General features: G+C 42.4%; 1 protein-coding gene across 1 annotated transcript in view; it reads right to left on the reverse strand.

Annotated features, from left to right (window-relative positions):
* Positions 1–13,148, reverse strand: part of LOC115279774 — a 59,329-nt gene that overhangs the window by 9,475 nt on the left and 36,706 nt on the right. Inside the window, exons 11-16 of the mRNA XM_029924279.1 lie at positions 11,708–11,838; positions 11,409–11,607; positions 11,169–11,240; positions 11,013–11,095; positions 9,917–9,959; positions 61–184 (exon numbers count right to left, since the gene is read on the reverse strand). Coding sequence (XP_029780139.1) covers positions 61–184; positions 9,917–9,959; positions 11,013–11,095; positions 11,169–11,240; positions 11,409–11,607; positions 11,708–11,838 — 652 coding nt within the window. The remainder of the gene's footprint in view (positions 1–60; positions 185–9,916; positions 9,960–11,012; positions 11,096–11,168; positions 11,241–11,408; positions 11,608–11,707; positions 11,839–13,148) is intronic.

A 13,148-nucleotide genomic window follows, 5' to 3' on the forward strand; every position in this document is an offset into this window, starting at 1 on the left:
TAACATAGAACATAAAATTCCAGAAGGCCAATTCTGAATTTTAGAGGTTCAAAAACTTACCCAGTGAGATTAGGTTGTTGTAAATTTCCAACATTACATCTCGGTACAAACCCTTCTGAGCAGAATGCAAGCATTCCCACTCCTTTTGAGAGAAGTAAATGGCCACATCTTTAAACTGGAAGCCCTGAAACCACAGATAAACATATATTTATGAAATTAATGGGCAAAATCTTTACAATGGAATTTTTAAAAATGGAAAAAGCAATTTAGTGAGGTAACAACATTTGTAAAATAAGTGGCTATGCTGGGCCCTTGTATATGGATGATTCAGTGTGGAAGCAAGAGTGATCAGAGCACACACCATTCTTGGTGCACACATGCCTGCAACTACAGAAGTAACCTCTTGATGCTATCCCCTTCCATTATTTCCCCACATCTGGGAATAACCAAAGTTCACACAACTGGTGTTTCCCAATTAAACGATGCATACGTACAAATACACGGCACACTGTTCACCACATGACACTTGTTACTATCTCCTTCCCCAGTATTCTCCTTCTCCCAATAAAGAAATATTTCTTAAAAGTCTGAATTTTTCAAAAATATCTTCCAAAATTTCTATTTCTGGGGTACCTGGATAAGCACCCAACTTATGTCAGTTACGCGTCTGACTCTTGATTCTGGCTCAGGTCACGATCTCATGGTTTGTGAGTTCCAGTCCCATGTGGGGCTCTGCGCTGACAGTGCGAAGACTGCTTGGGATTCTTTCCCTCTCTCTCTGCTCCTCCCCAGCTCTCTCTCAAAATAAATAAATAAACTTTAAAAAATTTCTATTTTTGATAGTAGGATTTGAATATAACTTGATAATTTAATAATTTCTTAAGAACTCATGTCCATAAATATGCCAGAATATTAAAGCCTAATCACTTTTCCATGGAACCAAAAATTCTAAAATAGAATTTTTACTGGCTGTATGACAGCCATCTTATTTATTCAATGTTCTCACTCTGGGCTACTAGGCTGCACAGGCTCTAAAGTTCTTAGGAGTCTTTACTTCTGAATAATTTATACCTCTGGCTTTCCTGTTCCTGTTACCATAAACTGTCCTAAACTACACTTTCCTTGTTCCTGATCTATCAGAACTGAAGGAGGAAGATCTCAAAATGATGGCACCCAAGATGAGCATATGTTATGTAAGTTCAAAATGGACGGACTTATTGGTGTCTCCCTGGCACAGGGTTCTTGGAGTGTCATGTAATCCAAACACTCACTCTATCATGTCTCTATCATATCCCCAGTCTTAAAAATCCCAGTTACAGGTTTGGGCAAATACTGTCATAAATCAACATCAATTACTCTCTTGTCTAATTAGAAAATCCAAGTTTGCAACATGGGATCTTACTTAACCAATTCATGAAAAGACAGCTTTAAAAGGGAAGGTATAACATTTCCAGCAAGAACTTCTACTCCATCAGTATCCCTGGTGAAAGGAACACTAAGATAGAGCAAGCGAGCACAGGCACACGAGTGTGTGGGAGAGGGGCAGAGAAAGAGTGAGAAAGGGAATCCCAAGCAGGGCCCAATCTCATGAACTGTGAGATTACGACCTGAGCCAAAATCAAGAATTGCACACTTAAGCAACTGAGCCACCCAGGCACCCCTTATTTTTTAAATTTCATGCAGGCGCCACACCCAACATGGAGCTTGAACTCAACGACCCTCAGATCAAGTCAACAAGCTCTACTGACTAAGCCAGTCAGGTACCACAAGATGTTCTTTAGACACTGGCTAAGTTAAAATATGTTAGAATTTCTAAGGTAACCATTAAATAAACAAAACCAGTTTATAACTTTCTAACTCACAGAGGAGTGAAATGAGATTTTAAAAAAATAATGGAAAAGCCATTAAGCCAATAATGACACTTTCAATTCTATCAGCAATTTTTTCTAAGATTTTATTTTTAAGTAACCTTTATACCCATTGTGGGGCTTGAACTTAAAACCCTGAGATCAAGAGACATATGCTCTATCAAATAAGCCAGCCAGGTGCCCCTATATCAGCAATTAATATTAATGGACTAAATGTTCTCATTAAAATTTTTTTAATGTTTTTTTAATGTTTTATTATTGAGACAGAAAAAAAACAGAGCATGAGCAGGGGAGGGGCAGAGATAGAGAAGGAGACATAGAATCTGAAGCAGGCTCCAGGTTCTGACCTGTCAGCACAGAGCCCGATGTGGGGCTTGAACCCATGAACCATGAGCCAAAGTTGATGCTTAACCGACTGAGCCACCCAGGCACCCCTAAATGTTCTCATTAAAAGACAAAGTTAGTCAAAAACCAAAGCCTTTATATGTTGTTTAAAAGACACATCCAGGGCGCCTGGGTGGCTCAGTTGGTTAAATGTCCCGACTTTGGCTCAGGTCATGATCTCACAGTTTGTGGGTTCAAGCCCTGCACTGGGCTCTGTGCTGACAGCTTGGAGCCCAGAGCTACTTCAAATTCTGTGTCTCCCTCTCTCTGCCACTCCCCTGCTCGTGCTCTCTCTAAAATAAATAACATTTTTAAAAAAATGTATAAGAGACACATCCAAAAAAATAAATATCCTGAAAGACTGGAGGTAAAAGGTGAAAAGATAACTTCTATACACACCTAATTAAAAAAACACATATATAATATACATAAATAAAATAAGAAAGAACAAAATTATGACAAATCCTCATCATTATGAGAACCCATCAATCGAAATAACTGACACAAAAAATTAGTAAAAATAAAAATTATTTAAATTTCAAAATAAAAAAATTAACAAGCATGATTTAATGGCTACATGTAGAATAATGGATCCAATTCAAATAACATTCTGCTCAACCATATCTGGAGGATTCAGAAAAACTGATTATTGGGTGTTAACACAAGAAAATAATTTTGCCTGAACTCATACCAATAAAAGGATCCACATTAATAGGATTGCCTAGGGGGGATGTCAAATGTAATGGAAGATAAGAAGTGAATAAATAATCAGAAAAAGAGAATGGCCTTGCTCAGACCAATGATAATGTGCCATGCAGTGAAGATTATGATCAACTTAAGACTCTACTTCCAGCCTCTCTCCATCCTACCAAGGAAAACCACTGCAGTAAGGCAAGAATTAGAACTAAATAAAGTTTGAAAAAGGAAAAGATCAATATTTTAAAATAACGCAATTATTTACAGACAAAAAGTATTCTTTTTTAAAATTGTTAATGTTTTAATTTATTTATTTTTTGAGAGAGAGAGACAGTATGAGCAGGGGAAGGTCAGAAAGAGGAGACACAGGATCTGAAGACAGGCTCCAGGCTCTGAGCTAGCTGTCAGCACAGAGCCTGATGCAGGGCTCGAACCCATGAACCGTGAGATCATGACCTGAGCCGAAGTCGGACGCTTAACTGACTGAGCCACCCACGCACTCCTAGACAAAAAGTATTCTTATTCATCAATGATATGATTATACAGTTAAATGACCCCAAATCCAGAAGAATTTATATCAGGATATATGAGCATTCAGCAAGCTGAATGGATATAAAACCAATATCTAAAAATCAGTTTCATGTCTGTACACCAGAAACAATGAGAAAATTATGTTTAAAAATTAATATTTTACAAAACCCACAAAATATAAAAATACCTAGGAATAAAATTAACAGAAATATATGCTCTAATTATAAACTTTTGTTGAAAACCATTACATAAAACCTAAATAAGCAGAGTTATACCAGATAGAGGGAGAGTTAGATTCAACTACTGTAAAAACCTCAGTCTTCTGGGTGCCTGTGTGGTTCAGTTAGTTAGGCGTCTGACTTTGGCTCAGGTTATGATCTCAGAGTTCATGGGTTCAATCTCTGTGCTGACAGGTCAAAGCCTGGAGTCTGCTTTGGATTCTGTGTTTTCCTCTCCCTCTGGCCCTCCCCGACTCGCACTCTGTCTCTCTCTCAGAAATAAACAAAACATTAAAAACATTTAAATATCAATCTTCCCTGATCAGAGTCAATGCAGTACAAATTGATATCCCAACTAGATTTCTTTTTTTTTTTTAAGTTTATTTATTTATTTTGAGAGAAAGGGGTGGGGCAGAGAGAGGAGAGAGATAATCCTAAGCAGGCTCTGTACTGCAGTGAGGAGCCCAATGCAGGGCTTGAACTCAGAACTGTGAGATCATGACCTAAGTCAAAACCAAGAGTCAAAGGCTTAACTGACTGAGTCATCCAGGCACTCCTATCCCAACTGGATTTCTTAGAACTTAATCAGACAATTCTAAAATTTATATGGAGCAACCAAAGGCCCCCAAATTGCCTAGAGACTCCCAGAGAACAAGACTACTGTAGAGGAACATGACTTACCAAATATGAAACATTATTATACAGCTGTCTAGTTAAGACAAGGCGGTTTTGGTGCAGACAAACAAAACGTTAGGGAGAGACAAACAGACCAGTGTGTGACAAAGGACAGAACAGCCAATAGTGTATTTGGCCTCCAGGGGCACTTGGGTGGTTTAGTGGGTTAAGCGTTTGAGCCTTGACTTTGGCTCAGGTCAGGGGTGAGATGGAGGCCCTGGTCAACTCTACACTCCCTTCCTCTCCCTCTGCCCCTCTCACTTGCGCATGAGTTCTCTTTCTCTCTCTCTCAAAACAAAAGAATAAATTTTTTTAAAAATTAAAAAGAAAGAAATTTGGCCTCTAACGAGAGCTGTTGCCTTTGTCTGGCTCATGGGATGTAACCTCTAAACCCATGGAATTTCCCGAGTGACAAAGGTGTCTTTGCTATTTATGATGGGCCCCTCAGACCACAGTGTAAGATTATGCTAAGGAGATGGCTCAGGGTGGTGTTGGCTATGCCATAAAGATCAACCATGTATTCAGAGCCTTTGGGGCTTGGGCCATGTGGTATCAGCTCAACCTTTAGACAAATAGGGAAGAGAGATGTTTAAGAGAGATGCTGGAAACCGAGTTTAACCACAAGGAAAATAATTCAGTCATGTCTGTGGAATGAAGTCTTAATAAGAACTCAATACTGAAGCTTGGGATGGGTGAACCTTCCTAGTTGGCCACACACTGCATATTGCCACCTATTGATACTAGGAAGGTGAATTTCAAGTCTGGAATCTTCCCAGATTCCACCCTATTCATCTTATCCCATGGCTGATTTTAATGTATTCTTTCCCAGTAATAAATGTGCCCATGAATATGATAACTTTCAGTGAGTTCTAGGAGTCTTCTAGGGAATTACTGAATCTGAGGATGACTGTGAGAAATCCTGAATTTACAGCCAGCGGGTCTGAAGCTGAGGGTGGGCCTAGGGACTCGCAAGCTTGCACACAGGGTCTGACGTGAGGGCAGTCCTGTAGGGCCTGTTCCCTGACACTGTGCAGTTTGCCTACTCCTTTGTGACGGCCTTCCAAATAAATGATGTTGGATGTTAGTTATCCAAATGGAAAAAGTGAAACTGGACCCTTACCATACACCATATCCTTAACCGTCTGAGCCACCCAGGTGCCCCCCATATACCATATCCTAAAATCAATCCCAAGTGAATTCAAGAGTGGAATCACAAAAGGCAAAACAATATCAATCACAGAAAACATGGGAGAGTACCTTTACTCAGAGAGGAAAAGAGATTTCTTAAACCAGACATATTTAGTGTTAGAAGCCACAAATTGAAAGTCTGTACAGCACACATAACTGACAAAGATGACGATCACAATCTACAATATTTAAGAAGTACCGACAAAGCACCAAAAGGAACAAAAAACTGGAAACATAAAACTCAATAGAAAAATTAGAAAATGACATGAAACAGTACTTCAGAGAAGAGAAACCATAAACGGCGGGGGTTCAACCTCATGTCGTGTGAAAATATGCAAGTTTAAAATTAGAATAATGTATTAATTCATACCCACCAGACAGATAAGAACTTAAAAGTCTAATATCAAGTAATGATGAGAATATGAAGTAACAGGGCTTAAAAACAGGTATAAACACAGGAAAACAATTGAGAAGTGTCTATTAGGGTGGGCCCCAGAAAGAATTCTATTCTTATTTATAAACCCAGAGAAATTCTTGCACAGGACACAAGAGATGAGTTTAAAATGTTCACGGGAGTAATGTTTGTAATATTAAAGAAAAAAACGTATTTATACAATGGATGGCTACACAATAAATTCACAACATAAATGAATCTTCTAAATATACCTGAATACAGGTAACGAAATTGCAGAAGATTCCAAACTTATTATTTTATTTATATCAAGTTTAAAATAAAAATAAACATATATGTTTAACTGTAAAGAAAAGTAAGGGAATGAAAAACACAAAACTCAGAGTAGTTACCTCTAGAGAGCGGACTGGGATGACTCATGGGGTTTTTAATAATTAACATTCTACATCTTAAATATGGGCGTTCAGTTATTTGTCAAACCTTACACATTTTCTACTCTTCAGTAGTTAATAAAAAGCAGTTTTTAAAAGTCAGTTACAACACAATGTGGTAAGAACTATGACAAATGCAGCATAGGGGAATGTCAGTAGTCACTCAGTGTCACCAAGCATAATCAAGAGAAGGAAGCACGATTTACAGAACCTAGAGAAACTGGAGGTATGGGATATGCCCCCTCTTGTTTTTCCTGTGCAACAGAGGCAAGAGACACCACTGTGCATTATGGGAACTAGAGCCAAGTGACAAAGGGAACAGAGTAATGGGGTTAAAAAGAAGGATCAGATCATGAGACATGTTGACTTGTTCTCACAGCTGAGGGGTTCTAAGCAGGATAAATTAGATCTAACTGCAAGTAGATGAATCTTCCTATGGGAAATGAGGAAAACAGCAACTTACTTGGGTCAAGGTGTATTTGAAAGTTTCACATAACATACAGAAGATTAATTGGGGCCTAGAAAAAAACAACAGAGGGGCCCAGAAAACAAAGAAAAAAAACAAAAAAACAGAGGATTCCAACAAGCAAAAACAAACTGAACAGCATTCCTTTTCTTTCTTTCCTTTTTTTTTTTTTGAGGACAGAGAAAGAAAAAGAGCAAGAGAGCGCATAGGGGAATGGGGGAGGGAGACTCTTAAGCATCTTAAGCAGGCTCCATGCCCAGCTGCCGAGCTCAAAGGGCAGCCTGAGCTCATCACTGTGGGATCGTGACCAGAGCCAAAATCAAGAGTTGGACGCTTAACAGTTGAGCCACCCAGGCGCCCCTGAACAGAATTCCAAGTAGAGTGAACCAGATAAGCTGGAGGTAGAGAAAGAAACGAAATACAGTCTGTATGTCTGAGGAGAAGACAGTTAACTGGGTACTGGTGATGGATTCTGGGAAAGGGGTAGACAGAAGTGATACTCAAGAAATCCAACGGGGCTAGGACAGAAAGGTCTTAGATGACAGGCCATCCCTGCCAGGGCTAACCCGCTCTTCTCCAATACTAGGATTGGTGCTCCAATAAACACAGAATGTGCTTTATGGTAAATGCATAATGAAATATAAAGAGTTGGAGCTTTGTCCTGAAATAGGGATTTACTGAATAAAGGAAGAGACGTGCCTGGACTATTTATTGGCAAGGAGTAAAAGCAGAGCCAGGTAGTCTAATTAGGAGGGCAATGCACTACCCACCCCTACACAAAGGTCTGATATGGGATGCAGACAATGGTGTGAGGTTATAAGGCATGACATCAAGGAACAGGAAATGGACAGAAGCAATGGGATTTGGGACCAGGAGGCAGGAGTTAGGAGAACTCCAGGTTGCCCCTTTAAGTGGAAATTCAATTGAATTTCCCTTACTGTCACATTCTCCAAACCTTGTATAATGACTACATTATATACAGGATGTTATGAAAAAGCCCATGGTCACAGAGCTAGTAAACTGCAAAAAATAGGATAAGACTCTACCCTTTTGGCAGTGCATAGCTTCTCATTAATACAGAGAGAGGACAATCTACCACTGAGGAGAGGAGGAGATGGAGGGAGAAACAGACAGCTATCAAAGGTGGTAGGGCAAGGGAGCTGGAGTTTCTTCCTTACCAAAATGTGCTAAGAATAGATGGGGAGGGTGTAGTTTCTCCTCTGAGAATCTGAGGAAGGTTCTGGGAAGGGGAAGACAAACACAACAAATTCTCATAGAATTCCGAAGAAAAGTCAGAGAAAGGAAGAAACAAATTCATCCAGAACAGAAAGAGTATGTTACGGGCACCTGGATGACTCAGTCCATTAACTGATTCTTAATACCAGCTCCGATCATGATCTCAGGGTTCGTGGGATTAAGCCCCACATCGGGCTCCTCACTGGCAGGGCAGAGTGTGCTTGGGATTCTCTCTCTCCCTCTCTCTGCCCCTCCTCCACTTCCACAGTCTCTCTCAAAATAAATAAATAAACATTTTTTTTAAAGAAAGGGTATTTTATTATTCTTTCAAGAGAAACGAATCCTTGAGAACTGATTGGCCAGAATGAAAAGCCACACTCAGATACACCCAAGGAAAAAACCTGAACATACTACAAATACTGCCATTCTTTTAAATTGACTACTCCAACATCACAGAAAGAGAGCAATTAGGTTATTTCTAGACAAAATCTAAATAAATAATCCAAACTAGAAATTTTATAACCAACATTTGCTAGTCATATCTCACACCAGATGCTTAGAGTTTGGGAGGAGGGGCGCCTGAGTGGTCCGTGAAGCATCCAACTCCTGATTTCAGCTCAGGTCATGATCTCACAATTTTTGAGTTTGAGCCCTCTGTTCGGCTCTGTACTAACAGCATACAGCCTACTTGGGATTCTCTCTCCCTCTGTCTCTCTGCCCCTCCTCTACTCAAGCTCTCCCTCAAAATAAATAAACTTTAAAAAAAATATTAAATTGGGCAAAAAACAACATACTTTAGAAAAACATGAATGACTTTTCTATATTTGTAGTAACGAAGGACCTGATATAAAAGAAGAAAACATTTTTTGAAAACTCTGAATGTAAAACACATACAGAATAGATTAACTGTGAAAAAAATTTCTAAAACTTATAAATGACAGAGAATATGCTTAATATATACACTTATTCAACATAAACCAAAAAGGATAACAACCTTTGACAAGTGGGTAAAAGTAGAGGGATCCCAGTTGTACAATTTGGTAAGCGTGTAATTTTGGAGTGACCTAGTAGAATCTATTTCCTCATCTGTCAACTTAGACTGAATTCCATATTTCATCACTTCTGAGATGCCACTGGTTGTAAAGCCACCATTACGTTATGCACCAGGAAAGAAAGAAAAAAAACCTCATCAATGAAAGTATGACTGGCCAGGAATTGTAAACCTAATCCGATTTCAGGTAAGTTAAAATGTGAAGGGAAAAAAATGCATCACGGAATTAATGTCTCATGGAGCTGTTAATGTGGATTCAACAAGATAACACACGTAAAGAACTTCAAACTACAAGTGGCTTAACAATCAGTAAGTTAGTTGTTTCTTGGAGAAAAAAGTATGTAGAGCTGACGCGGGCGGGCGGGCCTCCAGGCTGTTAGAAATTTGGAAGCAAAGAGGCTACTGCCTGTGACCACGAAGCGGACAACAAAGAAACTAGAGACTGAAGTGAGTAACCTCATTCTGTTCTTTAACTTCTTTGCCAAATCGGAGAGGCACATCCGTCACAATTATTCTGGGAATGGATAAAATCCAGGGAGATGGGAATTCTAGATGGAGGAGACAATGTATGCAAAGCAGACAGCCCTCGTTTGGACTCTTGTCTCGTTTAGAAAAATTGTTCCATAAATTTGGTTTCCTTCTCTCTTATCCTTTTTTTTCAAGTCACTACTGTAAATCTTTTGGATAGAATCCTGAAATATGATATTGTTCTATAAACCAAGAAGCCCTTTCCAAGAAGAGAGTGGCAAATGCAACTTACCTCCGCCATGACTGGTGATGTACAGTGGCTTTCCTCTCCTCTTCTGGACAATCAGAGAATGAAAAAGGTGGACTAGGGTTAAAAAACGATGAGACAACAGACCCTTCCTAGACCCCAGAGGAGGCCAAATCAGAGCAAATGCTGGCCCCAGTCCAGGCACGGAGAATGAAACCGAAGCCAAAGACCCCTGTAGCCCCACCCACACTCCTATCTCACAGAAAGCAGGCGACCTTAGGGGCCCAAATGGGGGTCCCGGGAGAGAACCCAGACTGTGGCCCCCTTCCTCCACACGAGGCTGAGCTCTTCCATATCTTACACTGAGCCCAGCTCTGCGGCTCCACAACACAAGCTACACGGATCCACCAGTCAGAACCCCGCATCCGTGTCCTGTAAAACTGGGGGCGCCCCATCAGGGTAAAAGCATAGCCAAGTGGAAGGAGGGGCTCCCAGGTCCACGCTCTAGAAGCCCCCATGAGACCAGAAACAGCACCGGGGAGAAAGCCGTTCGCCTCGCTGAAGCAATCCACCCGCGACCCCGCTCGGTGTGGACCAAGAAAGCACAAGGAGGACGCCCTTCCCAGCTCTCGCCCCGCAGACCGAGTCCGCGAGGCGGCCGGCCACGTGGGCTGTCCCACCGGCCCCTGGCGACCCTCGCATCACGCACCGGCCGCCGAGCAGAGGCGCTCGGGCGCACTAGCCGCTTCGGGAGAGTGTCGCACATCCTTTCCGTTCGGGCGGAAAGTCCCAGCGGCGACGCCGCTGACCTCCAGACCCACTCCAGAACCAGCGCGACACCACTCCCCCGCCCAGTCGGACGCGCGGCTGATACCCCCTCCCCAAGTGAAGACGAGAGGCCTCGACATTCCCCAACCTCCGCTACGCCTTTTACTGTTCCGGGGAGAGGACGCAGCCTAGAAAGACTCAACGGCCACCCGTCTGTTAGACCCCAGCCAGACCCTGGCCCTGCCACGGAGCGCCGCAGAGTCCACTTTTCCGGGGTCCTCACATTCCAGTGTGGTCGAACCCGCCCCAAACTGGCGGGCCGGCGGGCCCGCAACGCCCCTGCCCCTTTCCACCCGAACTCGCGCCCACTCACCCCCGGCCAAGCCAACTTCGGCAGGAAATGGAATATGCCGCGGGGCCCTCAGGAGACTGTACCCCCGGGAAGGAAAAATCCAGCTACAGCCTGGCCGGCACAACAGTCTTCGCCCAGTGTCGCGTCCTGTCCTTAGCTTTCAGTCAAGGCCCGTACGGACAGCCCAGCCTCGCCTCGCCTCCTCGGAGGACCTCGGCGAAACCACAGGTCCACGCGGCAATTAGGCGGCTGCAGAGGGGTGGGAATTAGGTTAAAAAAAAAAAAAAAAAAAAAAAAAAAAAGGCCGTGGACCCAGGAGGCTTCTGGGAAAAGTAGCCCACAGCCAGGGGAAGCGTGGGTTGGTCAGTCCCCAAAGTTAAGTGTCCGCAACAATCCTCTCCCCAAACTGGGAAATGCCGAGACGTCTCTCAGAACTGAAGTTAAAAGCCGGGAAGCGGACAGTCCAGAGTACTCTTCACAAAGAGCCGCCCTCTTGAGAGCGGGATCGGGAGTGGACGACTCCCCGACACGCCATGAACTAGGAATCCTCCCGGATCTGGGCTGGTCAGCCAGCCCCACGATCCCTTCCGGTCGAGTATGAGTGCTCAAGTTTCGGCTGAGAATTCATTCCCCAGTCCGGGGCACCACCAAACAGCGCAGTCCTCCTCGCGTCCGTAGCGCCATTACCCAGCTGCCAGGTGCCCCGGCTCTTCAACTATTCCCGCCGAGCCTCAGAGGTGCCGGGATCGGCGGGTCCTCCAGACGTCTGGGAAATGTAGTCCCGGACTAACGGGTTGGGAATGAGGCGGAGGAATGAGTGAAAGGTGGTGGTCTTGAACTCAGGCTGCTGGGGTTAGAGAAGGGCCCCCGGGAGGTTGAAGGAGGATAAGCCTCAGTCCGGAGTAGAAATCTTGGGATACCACTACTGAATTCTGTATGCCATATATTAGTGTTTTTAAACTTTTTATAAGTACATAAATACAAGTAGAAATGCACTTGGGTCATAAGATATTTGGAAAGTTACACCAACATTTATTATCAGTAGTTAAGTTGCTAGGATGTGTCATTGTGATGTAAAAAAATTTTTTTAGGGGCGCCTGGGTGGCTCAGTTGGTTGTGTGTCCGATTTCGGCTCAGGTCATGATCTCACAATTCGTGGGTTCGAGTCCCGCGTCGGGCTCTGTGCAGACAGCTAGCTCAGAGCCTGGACCCTGTCTTCAGATTATGTGTCTCCCTGTCTCTCTGACCCTCCCCTGCTCACGCGCTCTCTCTCTCTCTCTCTCTCTCTCTCTCTCTCTCTCTCTCTCTCTCTCTCTCTCCCACTGAGTGTCCCAGGCACCCCTATAATTTTTTTTCTCTTAAGAGTGTTTTCATATATTTTGGCCATTATCTTGTCTTTATGAAACATTACTTATTCAATTTTGTTAAATATAAAATTAATAAGTATAGACTCCGGAATTGATGAACTAGAAAACAAAAAAGTGGGCCAGATTTTTTAAATGCAGAGTTTGGTTCTAAAAGATAAATGAGATACAATAATGATAAATGATAACAAAACAAGTTAAAACAAGAACATTAGAAAAGAGAAAGGTTAAACCATAGACATAGAATTTAAAAGAATTTTGGTGCTGTTATGAGCAACTCCATAACCACAGTAGAGGTCATTATAGATTTTCCAGTGAAATTGAAATTAGTAATTTCTAATAAGAAGTAGAAAACCTGAATAGAATAGCCATAAAGAACTTAAGAATATCTTTAAAACTGTACTTTCAAAAGGTTCCAGATGGCAAGTGCTGAGTTTTAGCTACTTTTTGAATAATGCTTTTTCACTTTGCTCAGATGCCAGGAAAAGATGGAATGCTGTCTAATTAGTTTTGTTGAACTAGCATAAAACCTGATAAAGACAGGCCAAAAGAAAAGTATTGGCTAGTTTCACCTGGGTTAAAAAAATAAACTGAGGGGCACCTGGGTGGCTCAGTCGGTTAAGCCTCCGACTTCAGCTCAGGTCAGATCTCACATTCGTGGGTTCGAGCCCCGCGTCAGGCTGTGCTGACAGCTAGCTCAGAGCCTGGAGCCTGCTTCCAGTTCTGTGTCTCCTTCTCTCTCTGCCCTCCCCCTCTCATGCTCTGTCTCTCTCTGTATCAAAAATAAATAAAA

This window comes from Suricata suricatta, chromosome 16 (genome assembly GCF_006229205.1).
Source record: "Suricata suricatta isolate VVHF042 chromosome 16, meerkat_22Aug2017_6uvM2_HiC, whole genome shotgun sequence".
Lineage (NCBI taxonomy): Eukaryota > Metazoa > Chordata > Mammalia > Carnivora > Herpestidae > Suricata > Suricata suricatta.